Source organism: Tachysurus fulvidraco, chromosome 8, assembly GCF_022655615.1.
Source record: "Tachysurus fulvidraco isolate hzauxx_2018 chromosome 8, HZAU_PFXX_2.0, whole genome shotgun sequence".
Taxonomy (NCBI): Eukaryota; Metazoa; Chordata; class Actinopteri; order Siluriformes; family Bagridae; genus Tachysurus; species Tachysurus fulvidraco.
The window spans coordinates 10,276,122-10,292,498 of NC_062525.1; the positions used below are offsets into that span (position 1 = coordinate 10,276,122).

At 37.5% G+C, this 16,377-nt stretch overlaps 1 protein-coding gene across 3 annotated transcripts in view; it reads left to right on the plus strand.

Moving 5' to 3' along the window:
• Positions 1 to 184: 184 nt before the first annotated feature.
• Positions 185 to 16,377, plus strand: part of kif19 (kinesin family member 19) — a 36,026-nt gene continuing 19,833 nt past the window's right edge. For 2 of the 3 annotated variants that reach the window (XM_047817923.1, XM_047817924.1), the window contains exons 1-3: positions 185 to 604; positions 1,833 to 1,913; positions 6,651 to 6,692. In XM_047817923.1, the coding sequence (XP_047673879.1) occupies positions 566 to 604; positions 1,833 to 1,913; positions 6,651 to 6,692 (162 nt within the window). In that variant the 5' untranslated portion in view covers positions 185 to 565. The remainder of the gene's footprint in view (positions 605 to 1,832; positions 1,914 to 6,650; positions 6,693 to 16,377) is intronic. The other variant, XM_027177464.2, reaches the window with a different exon arrangement.

Genomic DNA, 16,377 nt, shown 5'->3' on the forward strand with positions numbered 1-16,377 from the left:
CTACAGGTTTGACATGTGATCTGTCAACACAGACCAAGCTGTATGTTTATCAGGGTTGCCTTACTGTCAGGTTTCCTGACCTGGGTTGGTTCAGTGACTGAAACAGGACGCAGAAGCTACAACACTGTTTGTCTTTAGGGGGCGCAGTTATCACAGCACAGCACAGCACAGCACAGCACAGTGAACTGAGGAACCGGAGCTGAGCTTCAGCTGCTGTTAATGACGCGGTGGATATATGAGGCTTCACTCCTCATCTCTAAGGGGACAAACAACACTGTTCTGTTCTCAAAGAACAGCACAGAGACACCTTTTTACACACAAGACGGGAACATCCTGGTCTATTTAAACGGGATAGAAAGACTGACCAGCTCATAAAGAAGCTGTATCTCCACTGGAGGGTAAAAGCAGAGTATCAGTGCAGGTGAATTTACGCACACGCTTGTAGAGGCAGGCGGATCGACGCGTAAAACATGGTGCCATCACAGAGGCTGCTGATTCCTCTGTCCTTCTACTGAGACTGAAATACTGTACACACAGTGACATCAAAGGAGGTGGTGATATCACCATGAAGGATACAGGAGAATCGAAGGACCACCAACTAACAGTAAGTAGGACAACCCCAGGCTTTACCAACCTCATTTATTTTCTATTAATATTCCATGATGAGTAATAACATGACTTCATACCACACATTAACCCAGTCCTAGTAATAACTATCCAAATCTGTACTAAGCGCAGGATTAGAATTTCATATTTAAAGTTATTTCAAACTTTTGCTTATCATATTGTCCCAAGATCTATTTTCTATGGGGCCATGCACTCTGTGTCAACAAATGCAAAGCTGTTCTGGCTTAAATCTGGCAATTACAGATCTGCATCTAAAACATGAAGCGTTCAAATCAGCTTTTTTTTCCCAAGGGGCTGAGAATTTGCAAGCATCTTATAAGAAAATGGTCAAGTAAAAAACTTTCGGTAATGAAAACAGAATATCAAACAGAATTAGACCTGTTCCTCTTCTACCCTGAGAACATATACAAACTATGATATCATATAAGAATTATACAGGGTCAAAAATCTCAGGAACCGGTTAGAATATGTTCACAAAAATAGGCAGAAACGTGGTACAGCAGCCAAAACGTGATATACATAAGGCGCAGAGCAAATGTGCACATAATTTAATGTATATAGTCTTCCTTTTACTGCTTCCTCATCGACCCTGTGATTGTAATCTGTTTTTTCCCCCAACTAACTAGGTTGCTGCTCATTGATCATATCATAGGAGAGCTAATTAAGATTTCCTACTCTCGCATGCACCTGTGAGTCACTTTGTCAAACCTGGGTCGAATATTCATCTTGAGAGTTGTGTGCTTAATTTCCCTGTAATCTTCTTGCCCTGGACTGAATAATTCACATTGTCTGGTTCAGGTGCCTCTCCTTTTTTCCTTTACAACAGCACTGAACTGGAGCAGCTCTCAATCATAGCAGCACCTTTGAATTGCTAGAGAGAATGTAGAAAGTGTGCAGGACAATTAAAATACCTGTGAACAGACTGAGTGGCTTCTTAAACTAATATAGCACAAAGTTTTAGGCAATATACTGTACCATATTTGCATTCAAACCCCAAAATAGGAGATTTTCTCAAAATTGACTCATGGCGACGATAATCATGGAAAAAATATTCAGTTGAAATGTTGAATCATTCTATATTTATTTTTAATTTGCTTTTAGTACATAGCATGATTTGTATTTTGTAGTAATTTAACTGGGTTTCTTAACTGGGAATCTTTATTTCTCCCAAACTGATGATGGTTGTGTCCATGTTTGTTTCCCAGGTGGCTTTGCGAATTCGGCCTCTGAGCGATGTTGAGATAGAAGAAGGGGCTGCAATTGTAGCCCACAGAGTGGACGACCAGGTAAGAGTTTGGCATCCTTATGTATATATTTCTTTATAACTATAATATTCTATTGAAGTAATGCTTACGTATGATTTTTAAGCATGCCCAATTAGCAGCTGGAATTGGATAGTTGCTGATCTTCTCTCACATGAGGATTGTTTGAAGAAAACAGGCTAGCATAACAAGAACACTATCCAGGCTGCGGGCATGTTTCAAAGACAAGAATACATCGGCATTATCTCAGATAACTTAATCACAACTTTTAAATCACTGGCAAGGCACAGAAAGGTGTAAAAATATATTTATGTATTCAGATGCATCTGAATGCTTTAAATTTCATGTAGATTCAGCAGGAAATGGCTTAAGTATTTCAAGGCCCCTCACAACATCAGGGTCCCTGGTTTGATCCTAAGCTGCTTGAGTTACAGTCTGTGCAGAGTTTTTCACAACTTCTCATATCTGGATGGACTTCCTAAGATCTTTTTCCACCTCCTAAAAACATGGGGGATGATCTATGCTAGATTGGCTCTAGGTCTAAATCTTTGTGTACATGATACCCAGTGACGGATGCAAGGTGCATTTCTGTCTGGCCCCTGCTGTTTCCGCATACATTTTCTATGCTCTCTCAAAATGGAGATATAGAAATTACAATGTTTATATATAACAAGTTGGTGAGAATGAAACATAGCAGCTTGTAAAGTGTATGTATTTTTATAAAAAGCCAAAACCTTTTGATGGGTGTAGACATATGTCACGCACCGTTGTACCTACTTTTCCTATTATTATGGTAGTTACTAAATATTTCATAGTAATGTCTGATATGCATAGAACTTTAAAGGGCTAAACTGCTGGTTGGTGCTGACAAGAAAATACTCTTTTGATTATTGACTTATTATATTTGTGTCATCATGACACCGTGTAAATTAATATGAACACACTGTGTGAGTACAAGGACCAGCATAATTTAAATGAGTTTTTGAGATATTGCTAGTTCCATAATAAATGAAAGCAGTCTGTGTAAAGCATCCATCGAACCGTATTATTTTAGAATTAAATGTCTGGATAATAATATACATGAGAGTTAGAATAGGTCTTAGAAAAGGTCTCTTACTGGAATATGTAACACATGACCAAAGGCTATATACATTTCTGTTGTTTCATGCTGGGTGTACAGGTCAGGGCTAATTATTGCCCCCTTAGTGGAATGAAAAGTGTAAAGCTCTAGGGCCTTAGTTAAATTTAGGCCACAATCTGGGAATAAAATCCTTTCACACAGCTGTGATGACTTATGGTAATTTAGCGACTGATGACGACAGTGGTGACAAAGATGATGCTAGGTTTGAAAATAATTCCTCATCCGTGATGATTGTTGCTGTGTTATAATTGTCTTATGGTTAGACAGCAGCACAGAGAGAAGGCAGGCTATTAATTTAATTAGAAAATGTTTGGAGTAATCCAAATTAGTTCCAATTAAGAGCTGGTGAATGAAGCATGTATTTAAAGGGAGAGTGAATCGTAAACATAGCTAAGTTCAATTTCCAAGAAGGGACTTATGGAAAAAATGGTAATATTGAATAATAGCGAATATGCACTAAGAAGTACATTTCTGTCCATGTGTCTTTGGATTTAAACACTGTATAAATAAATGATAGGACAGATCATACCATGTGGTCTGAACTACTTGAACTGGCTCATTTAACTGAGAGGAAACGTTTTTGTTAGGTGGTTTTCACTTTGTTAAAATCATGTTTCAAAATGTCATGCAGTTCTTCTGCATCTTCCAAAAAATTTTAACCTAGACAACCATTAGTAATGGTTGTGGACTGGCATGGAGTATTATTGACTGTCCAGTGTATTATCCTAATCTTGTACACAGTGTTCCTGGGATTGAATCCACCATTAATTTGTCAGTTTATATATTTATCTGAGCAGAACAAAAATTAAATCAAACACACACAATTAGAACAAGCAGATTTTTATTAGTTATTTATTTATATTTGACACTGAACAACAGCAAGAACAAAACTTCATAAAATAAAGTCATTTCATTGTCTGTAAAAACTATGAGCTTTACAAAAAGCTTTCGTATAACCTTTCTGCTTACTACACACAGTCACAAATGGTACATATATCAACAGAAAATGAAGACACTAGCCAGACTTGAAAATTGTCTTTTTCAACATAGCCAAAACATTTTCCAGAGTCTTCTTAAATATTTGGAGATTCAATCATGAAGTTAATAATCATAGACTCATTCATTTCCCTTAGTCTGTATTAATATCCATAATATACTTACCTAACTAGCTCACAATATGTTATTATATTTTTTTATCCAAGGCAAATGATACAATGGCCTAGCTAATACATTTATGTCAACGTCTTTTTATTAGCCAAGCTTAATGTATATTAAAATAAACACACACACACACACACACACACACACACACACACACACACACACACACACACACACACACACACACACACACAGTGATTATAACCAGTACTATTACAATTTCTTAACGGTATTATATATCAGACATGCTTCAGTGTAATTACTTATTGTATCCGGGCAAAACCAACTTGTGTTAAGTGATAGATATGAACATGCACTAAGGTCTAAAATAAAAATAAAATAAAGGTGGTATTACTTAAGGATCTGAAATAAGTGCTGGGTTTATTTTAATTATGTAGTGTATTTGTGTTGGTACAGTGTACATCATGGTTTGTGTACATTAGAGAGCGTAAGAGTCCACAGAGCAAACAGGTTATGTGAGAGGTGACGGGATTGTGCTCGCAGCGATTAGCTGCACACACACCAAGGCTTATAGGTTTTGTATTGTGTTTGTGCAGCCACATGAATAGACGGGGAGGAGAGGGACACAACATGAGGTCCGAATGATTTCTCAATCACACACACACACACACACACACACACACACACACACACACACACACACACACACACCCACACATGTGCGTGAACACACACACTACATAATAAAGCACTGAAAATGTAAGCTGTATCACACAGTACACACAGTACTCCCATTCTCATATCCATCTTTTATACAAAATCAATTAGTCACATTTGCTGACTGACCAAACCAAATGTGTCATGAGTGTAGTGTGTACACCATGTGCCATATGGCTCTTCACATCTTCAGGTAGACTAAGCCAGATTAGTTTAGTTTATAGGTGAAACACTTCTCTTTCCCTCAAGAGGAAGAGGGCTGAGGGTGTAAGCCCCTTGAGTCTTAGCTCAGCCTTGGAGCTTTGGAGGGATTAGGCAGGAGCCATCTGCTCCAATCCACCCGCACAGTTCACCTGTTACTTAACCTCATAATTCAGAAATATGACATTTACATTTACATTTACGGCATTTAGCAGACACCCTTATCCAGAGTGACTTACAACTGAGCAACTGAAGGTTAAGGGCCTTGCTCAGGGGCCCAGCAGTGGCAGCTTGTTACATTTCTGGCACAAGCTTGTCTTCATAATTTCATGCATTTAGTTTGTTTTTGCAGTTCGAGGGTTGGGGTTGGGTATAATAATAATAATAATAATAATAATAATAATAATAATAATAATAATAATAATAATAGTGCACTTGCTGACAGTGTTTGTGATTTTAATAAGACTCTAATTATATTGGTGTAACTGCAGAATACCTGTGGAACTCCAACCTCTAGTGATGATACAGTGTTCCTAATTATGGAAACCCTAAACTTGCTAGGGCTTGTCTGTGCCGACTCTGAGGATGTAGAGTTATAAAGCTGTCTTCTGGTTTTCCTTTATGATCCCCCAGTGAGCTGTTGTCATAGACATGAGTGAGCTTTTGTTAAGGTGTTATTCACATGACAGCTTTTGTCTGTTAGTCTTCATAAATGTATTGTCTGTTTCTAAAACTATTTTGCAACAGGCAGTCTCATATGTTTATGATAGTGGTTTGCGGATATGAATTTTCCTACAAATGTATTTATATAAAGCACTGTTGGTGCCATTAGCTGCTAAATGTCATGTGGAAGTAAAACGGAAAGGCGCGGTAATGTAAACAAGCAAGGTGCTGAGTTGCCTCATTGATATGCATCATCAATGTGTAATGTCACACAGGTAAGGTCTGATCTTCAATAGTGAGATAGGGTGTGTGTGTGTGTGTGTGTGTGTGTGTGTGTGTAGGGACACAGCAGAGATGATGATGTCATTGGCTTACCTAAGAAGCTCTGCTTACAGATGACAGATGGACAACTTTATCTTTTAGAGCTTAATAAAAACACAAAATGCTCCCTATGAGTCAGTGATGCTCCTCAAATGAGTCAGTTCTTACTTTCATGTTGTATAATTTGTGACACACACATGTATTGAACAATTTAGACAATTTCACATTTATGTCATTTTGATGTAAAGTTTACAATATTCTCTATCTATCTATCTATCTATCTATCTATCTATCTATCTATCTATCTATCTATCTATCTGTCTGTCTGTCTGTCTGTCTGTCTGTCTGTCTGTCTGTCTGTCTGTCTGTCTGTCTGTCTGTCTGTCTGTCTGTCTGTCTGTCTGTCTATTATGCAGCTTGTATATAATGCAGCAGTAGGTAGTATGTTTCAGCATCAACACTCTAATGGTCAATAACATAACGTTGAACAGTATAAATTTCTACAGTATGAACCTTGAGTTTGTATTCATTTGAAATGAAAAGCGTGTATTCCTTTTGGTTTGTATTCTAAATGATGTTTGTCTATATGTTTTCAGACAACAGCAAGCACACTTGGTGCTTCATCATCTACAAAAAAAGTAACTATCTATAATTTAGTAAACAGTTGAAGCACATGGACTCATGGTGTTAAAAATGTCAATGGTTTTGTACCATAACTCAATGTACCATGGCTTTACATTCTGTGTGTGTATCTAAAAAGAACATTTATATTTATAAATTTGTATGGATTGTTATTCTGAGTGACACTTTGTCCCTTTGGTGCCTTTTAAACTTTATTGTCTTTTCCTGTAACAGAGAAGTGCAATCATTGGCCTATTTTCAGCATAGATAAATATTAATCATAATATCATTAATAGGGAAAATGTTCATGCATTAGCAAAATATGACCTCAGTCATGCACAGAGTTTGGTGGGCTGCTTCACAAGACAGGTGGGACTCTGAGACTGGCTGCTATAAACAAGTGGATGGACTTTGGAGATTGCGGCATTGTGTGTGACGGATATCCTGTTGCTTTTGGGGGCTGTAAAGGGTAGTCCACAGTACTGTGCACTCTCTTATTCTTTATCTCTCTCTCTCTCTCTCTCTCTCTCTCTCTCTCTCTCTCTCTCTCTCTCTCTTACACACACACACACACACACACACACACACACACACACACACATACAGATGCACACACAGAGGGTAAATGGTTTATAGGGAGGCCTGGTTGTCATGGTGATCTGTAGACAAGGTCAGAGCCATTGTTTGTTTTCTTTTTTCCCTCCCCTCTTACAGTGGCATCAGCACTGGTGGACATGACAGACAGAGAGTGAGGAGGAGGAGAGTAAGCGCTTGAAACATCAAACACTATCTGATCCTTATGAAAGTTTAAAGATCCAGAGTGGACTGCGTTGCGCCTGTAACGTTCAGAATCCATCAGAGGTTTTCTGTTGAGCTTTGTGGTATTGTTGGATGTTTATTTTGTGTTGTATCAACACAAATTCTGCTACTCTTCTTACCGAAATGAGTCTACATTTAGTTTCTAGGTCGAGCATTGTTTATTTATGGGTTGTGTTTCCGGCCTTCACCAGCACAAGTCAATTTACAGGAAAAATCTGACAGAAAATAAAAAGCTGAAAGTGACCGGCACAAAGTACAGCCAGGGAAACAGGTGGAAATAACTTACACATCCTGGCCTATAAAACAAAGAGCTGCATTCATCTGGATTCAGCGCAAACCTTACCTGAGTATGTGGCAAATTCCTCCCTTTGTAGGCAACAAAGCAGCCTTTCCGAGTCATCTGTATTCGGTTTCTGGGCATCTTTCAGCTCCTCCTGTTTCTGGGAGTCGATTCAAATTGCGTTCACCTTGAGTTGGACAATACTGAGCAGAAAGGCAGCCAGTTTTCTGCCACTAGGACTGGCAGTCATTTGTCCACTCAGATGGAAGCAGTTCGTTTCCAATCTAATTTTGGCCGGTTCCTTTTGAAGGCCCTCTTCTTTTTTCTTAATTTAGCCAAATGTTCTCAGGGTCTCTGCCATGCTGTTGTGGCCTGGCATAAGTCGAAGCGGATAATAATTACTATTGGCCAGCGAGGGCTAAACGAAGAGTCTCACCAAATAGTGTGTGGTGACTTTTATAGGCTTGGTGTTTGAATAGGCCCAGAGCTGGAGCAAGCAATAGCACTGCAAACAAAAACGGCCTTCAACAGTCATGATTTAGGTTTGGTTTGGGCCAAGGAAATGCGACAGTTAGACCCAGAGCATTTACAGGTTTACTCTCTGTATTGTGTTTTTTATGGTTTGACTGCACTTCGTTTCCCTGTGCCTCTCTGTAAATGTCCTTCATTGCAGAATTCTCTTTTTGTTTGTTGTTTATTATGGGATGTGCATTTCCACAGCTCTTTACCTCAGAACTTGGATTCCTACCATTACCTTAGCATCGCTGTTCGTGCATCAGTTGAAAATTGATTGAAAACAGCTTTTATTATTTGCAGCAATTGTGCAAAAGTGGGATTTCTGGCAAGGTTAGTACTCTCTACAAATTCTAACAAATTCACAAGAGCTACTTAAAGCCAAGAATATAAACACGGTAACTCTCGCTCTGTTGGAGGCCTGACAGTATTAAAAGCAAGTGAGGAAAAGATACCAATAAATTTAAGGAGCCTGGAGAGAGGGGAACCAGGTTAATATGGAGTCGTTAAAAGACTGGTAATGTCTGGGAAAAAAAAAACATAACAAACATAGAATGACACTTTTGGGGGATTTCTCAAAAGGCACTGCAAAACTTGTTCTCATTATGATCTACAGACTGTCTCTCTCTTTTTCTCCTTTCACCCACTCATAATCAGGTAAGATGGGCTCTGGTGATAAGATGTAATAGTTGAGTGGAGCTGAAAAGGCTTCTCCTGGCATATAAACCCTTCTCGCTCATCTCTGAGAGAACACTCCAGCTGTACATGATTATCTGTATATACATCCCTGATGAGTGGCTGGAATCCCTGGTATCCTCCTACCTCCAAAAACCATGCTATAAGTGGACTGTCTTTGCTAAATGACCCCAATATGTGAATGAGCTTGTGAGTGTGTGTGTGTGTATTTGTTTGTTTGTGTTGCCTTTGATAAAGTGGTTTACTATTAGGGTTTATTACTACCTTGTTTCCAACGTTTACCAGATAGACTCCCGATCTGACCCTGAGGTGAAGCAGTTATTGAACGGGAGTGAAAATAGAATAACGATGAAGATTACGCTTTTAATTTAAACATGCATTAAACATTGTTTTATCGTCTGTATCTTTCTCCACAAAAGATGTATAAAAAAGCAAGTTCACCAACACGAACGTAGTGATGCAAGGATTTGTTTGTTAATGTGTGATTCAACAGCAGTCATTGGTGCATGGTATCACTCACTTTAGATAAAGTGGTGTTGACATGGTGTAACTAGGGACACAGTGAGCTTGGCTTGTATTAGACAAACTACTAGGGCACACTTAACTTCAAGACTGAAGGAAATAAAAATAGCTTTCATCTGAGAACATAAAGGTTGCTAATCTTAAATGTATTTTTTAATGAAACTTTAACAATGTGTGCATAATTTCCTTGAGGAACAGAATCATTCAAATCATTTACTGCATGCAGGCCCGAGCTCAGAATATTGTGTTGTTACAACTATCGATAAACAGAGCTAATATGAATTATTATACAGTGATTTACGTAGTTTTGTGGACCTGTTGTTTTGCTCATTGTGTATATGTGACAATCACAGCATCTCAGTCTGATAATACATACTGCATTTTATTTCACTACATGTCAGTAAAACATACACATTAGAAACTGAGAAACTAAGAAACTGAATTTCCCATTATCTTTATTTGAAACACTCTACACTCCTGAGTGAATTGTGTACCATTAAAAAAAATCAGTTGGAACTAAATGAATTGCTATTTATACCATGCTAATTATCAAACATGAAATGAGATGGTATTTGATGCATAGATATTATTTGGTGTTTAAAGCTGGTTATATGGCAAGTATATTATTTAAGGGATCAGCCTGTTCTCACCGTGTGACTCATTAATGCATGCACACAAGACCCAGACTGGCTGCCTTCTTCTCAATCAAACAGGAATGGAGAGAATTAGGGTGAAGGGCAGAATATATGAAAATATATGGTGAAAGCCACATAAACACCTCAGACCTCAGAGAGCAAAAACAATTGCACCACAAAAGAAATATGTGTATCAATAACTCTCCCTTCTGTTTATTAAGCTAGAGTTTATTTATTTCTAGTATCTGTTTACTAATTAACAATGGCCAGGACTGCAGTTAAACAACAAAAAAAACCTTTCTTTATAAAAATTGAACAGAACATCAGCAGAATTAGTTGTGAACTCCATTAGAACCCCAGCTTTCTGCATCCTGCTTTACATTTGTCTCACACTTCTGCAAAATGCAAGATGAGCCCCACTTAATAAGTTCCCAGCACGCATCACACCTTCTTAGTGATTAAGATGTTTATTATAATAATAGGGCATGTTCATGTGCACACACGCCTGCAGTTACTCAGCCTCGGTACTCAATAGTAAGAATTTATTTGTTATCACTTTCTGCTATACCACAAAACAATGTGTTTTTTTCTCGTGAATTCCTCATTTAAGTCTGTTGGTGGGACCTGTGAGAGATGCAGCAAGTCCCTGTGGCCTGGTAACACAGAAAAATACCCATGATTGATCATGCTAACATTTTCATAGCACAGTTTCCTGAACCATTTACAGAATAGTTACACAGCAGGTAAAGTTATATAATGGAAATTAACTAGAGAAGAAATAATGAATGCTGTTGTGGCCAAAGTTGATTATTTTCACTGTAAAAGCACATCCTGAAGACGTTTATAACAAAGCAATTTGGTAATGATGGCAATTTTTTAGATGTTAAAGATAATGTCATGCGTTTTATCCATTTATAGTTAGATTTAATGTCATGCAATGGTAACAAAACATGTTACTTCATGTCAGGTACACATGCTGGAAATCTTTACTGCTTTACTTCTAAATTTTTATTAAGCAATGACACTGGAGCTATTTATATAAAGCTATGACTCCTATACTATCTATGACTATATAGTCTAAATACTTGATATATACTAACACTATGTTTTGAATAATGCCTTTCAGATACTATCATATGTAATATGTAAAATGTTCTCTCTCACTTTCTTGTGTCTTAGTGGACTTAGCCATCAAGTCAGTCAATTAAATATAAAAGAACAACATAAGCAGCACGTGAAAGCATGGACACAATGCCGTTAAACTGTCTGGGGCTCTGGGAGCCATCACATTTGTTATGGTCTCAGTAATTGGCTATTGTTCTAGATATCTGTGCAGTGCTGACCTTTATGTCATGGTCTAACAGTCAAGTCAGACCTTGCTTCCTAATTCTAATCATGTCAGCTGTAAAGATGTCAACAATGCAGTGTCCATTAGGGATCATATGGTGCATATCGGAGGAGTTACACTTTGTAGGTATGTGCTTTCTAGGGATGTGAATGAATGTGTATACATTATTTGCAAAGAACTTGTAATTTGTTCTTACAAATTGAGCAATCATATATGAAGCTTGTGAACAAAGAAAAATTACTTTTTATTTTTCTCAGAGATATGTTGGTTTAAATTAGGCAAAGAAATTGTAATTTTTTTTCGGAAAGTCATAAAAACAGTGTGTTAGAAATTAATAATTGTGTAATTGGGATTAAAAAACTGTCCTCAGTTAAGAATCCACAGACCATTTTGAGACAGTGGTAGATTTCATATTTTAATTAAATCAATCACTCAATCAAAAAAAGAAAAAGCTGGTTGAAATCCTAATACATGAATCCAGATCCTGATAGTGGTATTTATTCAGTTGTTTATTCAGTCTTATTTAGTCATCTAAATAAACCAATATTAACAATGATACATATTCTATGTATTTCTTTAGCTCAACCAAGAAAATGTCTTTGCTTCATTTTGTGTAAATATAAGTCTGTCCTCTTTCACTGCTGGTCTCTTTGGTAGTTTCACAAAGATAATTATTTTTATAAACTGATTACCCCCACAGTTCATTTTTATGTCAGCAGACTTGTTGGGACTAGATTGGCATTTAGATGTTTGCCTCCCTAGACAACACGGTGCACTGACCTGTGCAGGTGCAGCTAGCAAAGATGCTTACATTGCTGGAGACTTACACAAACGGCCATGTGCTCATATTAGACCAGCTGGAGTTTTTTAGCTGGGGCTTTTTTCATGTGTCTTAGGTAAATGTGTGTACAGTATGTGTATGAGATTGTGCTCTATGTAGTTTGTAAAATAGCTGTGTCTCATGAAATATGGAATAGATATGGGGTATAAATTATAAAAGCTCTTGCTGGCATTATGTTGTACTTAATAAAGAACAAACCAAGTCATAGAGAAACTTAATTCCATCTGTGATCTTTTGTCACCCCATTTCTCTCTTGTTACCTTTCAACTTCAGGCTTGATATTACATAAGGTCAATGTCACAACCTCAGACGACCCACTCCGTGTGGCCGGTTCAAACGCTCATTGTGTCTAACCCCGACAGCAGAAGGCTTACCTAAAGCAGTGGAGAACCCGGCAGCAATACACTGCAACTAGGCACCGTGTATCATGTACAGTATGCAGCTATGGAACACAGGAGGTTCTAAGAACCTCAGAAAGAGGACACGAGGTCCCTAGGGATTGTTGAATGAAGGTGCAGCGATCAGATAGCTTTCACCTTCTTCAAGCTTAGCTCTCAGCTTTGAAAGGGTTGCTCAAAGGTCATGGCCTTTTCAAGGTCCCTGAGCTTTTTTTGTTTTGGTTTTCTTTGGCTCTTTTGTTTCAGGGCAGCCTGGTGCGTCAGTCATGTCTACGTCATGGTAGCAATCTGACCGTGGAGCGCTACAGAGCACCTGTAATCTCGCCACTCCAGAACTGCACAGCGTCTTGTGTTGTGGATGAATCTGTGTTAGAAATTCTGACAAAATGTATAATGTTAAATGATGGCTTTGTTTATATACATGGAGAGTGGATAGTGATTTGTAGTTATAAAAAAACAAAAACAAAAAAAACTAAGAAAAAAAGAAACAGAATATCTATTAAGAAAGAACATGTTTCCAGGATAGTAAATGCCACTTAATGGTAATTTATGTCATAATAAATTACAATGCAGAAACTAATATCTTAGCAAGTGAAAATAACTTGAATATAAGTTACATAATACATTTTTAATATTGTTAATATACTTTATTATTTATAATCATTTCTGTACAGTACTATTAAATGTAAGATTATTCAGCTTTTATGTAATGCTTTTACTATTCAGGTTTTCATGCATATCTCCTTTTTTTTTATTCTATTGACTGCTTTTTTCTTCTAGAAATAATGGAGTCAAATGAAAAGTACCGGCCACAGAAAAAGACAAAAAATGAGCAGGCAATGTATAGAAATAGGTTTAGCAATTATACTATATGTTTGGTTTATCTTATAATAGTATATACTAGATAAATTTGACTACATCCAAGATTTTCTTTTGCAGTGTGGGAGTAATGCTTTTAATCTGCGGTTGAAAAGGAGACAAGGAGGAATTTAATTTCACTCTAGTGGTCTGTTCACTAAATGTGAAGCTGTGAATCTCAATGTGGGCGCTGAAACAACCACCAGAGCAGTTTGTGTAGCTGATCCCAGGTTTTATGGGCCCAGATGCTGCAGACATGTCAAGATAATCAAGATAATTAATCAGGTTGCCACACAGATTGTTTGTAATATGGAGACACATGACTACAATTGGATGATACTAAGCAAGTTTCGTTTTTATTTTTTTGCAAAATATGTTAGGGACAGACTAACACTGGTGAATCCTGGGTTATGTGGATTGCATTTACATTTCTAGCATTTGGCAGACACCCTTATCCATTATACATCCATTATACATCTTTTTTTATTGGCAGACGTGGGATTCAACTTTACAACCTTCTGCTCAGTAGCCCAACTTATTTTATTCTAGTACTTATTAGCATAATGCAGTTTTCTGTGGTATCAGGGTTTATCCGTACTGTAATAACAATCAGTCAGCAAAATATCATGGATCCCTAATGTGGGACTATTTCTAATCATTCAAATCTAAGGAATTGTCCAAAACATATATCATTGGCGTGCAAAGTTACAGTAAACCATTTTCACTCCTGAATTGAAGTGGCTTGCTGTTGAAAGCATTTAGATACTAAGAACAAGTCTGCCTTTTTTTGTTGTTGATGTTGAGTGTCATCTCCTATAACCTTCACAAAAGTGCAGGTCATCATCTAGTGAATTACTGCATGTAATGTGCACACAATTCAGACAGTGAATTACATTCCTCAGCATGTATGTGTTTGAAATAGTGAATTACAACCCAAGGCTCTCTTTAATGCATGGACTCTGCAGCCTGCCCCATGCAACCCCAACAACCCTACAGCCTCTCCTCCACCACTCTGATAGCAGTAGGTGTCTGTGAGCCTCCCTGTAGCTATGGCAACTGTCTTGTTATGGGCAACACATTGGAAGATGGGGTATCTGGAGGAAACACATGCAAATGCACACATATATACACACACAAGCATGGATGAACATTTGTGTGCAAACGCAGACAGACTGATTGTTATCAACTAAATAGAAAACACAACATGTCAGCTGATTCATCAACAGGTTCAAGAGGAGCATAAATCAGAACTGTGGTATTTATGGACACACAAGATGGAGACATACAGTCTCAAAATCAGTCAACATGTGGACTGAGACAACACCCATGCATAATATTTGTGTAAATGCTTTGAATGAAGGAGACAGCTTCTGTATTTTTATCCATTCCTCAGTCAGTTCTAATGACATAGTGTGAGAGAAGCTGTTTCAGGCATTTCTTGGATCAGGTCATATCATTAATTTGTGGCTTGTGTGGATTCCAGGACATTTGTTGCTGTGGGTGTTTTGTTCCACAAGCGGTTGTATCAAATATCGTTACATCACAGTTTTACCACCACTGAAGTGCAACAGACTAGAGTGGCATTGGGCTTTGTTAAATGTTTGTCAAATCTTGCTCATCTAAACAATTCTCTTCCAATGATGCTCATACTTTTGGAATTATTTTAAAAGGCTTAAAATGCTGGTACCTGGTATTCTAATGTTCGGGACACATTTCTGCCTCTTTTGTTTCTGCCTCAGTGCTGTTGTCACCTTTGTCTTACTCATTAGGTGTCAATGATTTAAAACACTGGCAATCCTTGGCAGCATTTACCAGTGTCAGGATTTGAATGCATACCTTTTAATCTGTAACTTAAAGCATTAACCAGTGAGCCACCATAAATAACCCAACTAGTTTACATTGAATTAGCCACTTCAACCACTGAATTAACTAACACTGAAAGATTGTATTGAATCAGTGTTAGCAAGTTGTGTTTGTTGTGGTGGCTCAATGGTTAAGAGTTACAGAGCAGAAGGTTGTGTGTTCAGATACTGCACTGTTAACGCTGCTTCAGGTTATTTTCTTAAACCCCTTCAGCTCTGATGTATCCTGCATCAGTATACAGTATGTGTCAGAGTCAGATTATGAGACACACACAAACATGCAAATATCAAAACAAAATGTTCATTTAGAAAGTAAAACAATTGAAATTTAAAGCTTTATTGCTGTACACATGCAATTGGGGTTATGTCATTTACAATAATGAGCTGTGATCTTTTCTCAGACTCTGGTGAATATTTTCTCTGGAGAAAACAACTTGCTCCCTGTGCACTCAATAACACAAAGGGACGTAGTTGCATAATATTGATGTAATGTTTATTTCTGCACTTCTGCAGGCACATTTACCATAATCCTGATACCATGTTTATCAGTATTTTTCCTAATCATGTATGTCTATTTTTGTGTATGTATGTGCTCCTATGCATGGGCAGTGTTACTCTTGACCATGAATATCTTTCAACCACAAAAACAAAAATTTCCAAAGACTGCCTCAGTATAGATTTGACTTTATGAATACAGACCATCTATAGAGGTATTGTGCTAACTATGTAGTTGTGAACAGAATCATTTTGGCTGTTGGTCTTTTTTCCTTTATCATTACTACACAGAATCTGGGCTCATGTAAAAAGCTTTATGTTGATATTATTTACAGTCTACTTGTAGCTTTGAATGACATGCAGTCAATTCAAGTGACTTGTGAAATAAGATAATTAAATTCTCAGTAAAAAATAATGCTTGATTTTCTGCTGATG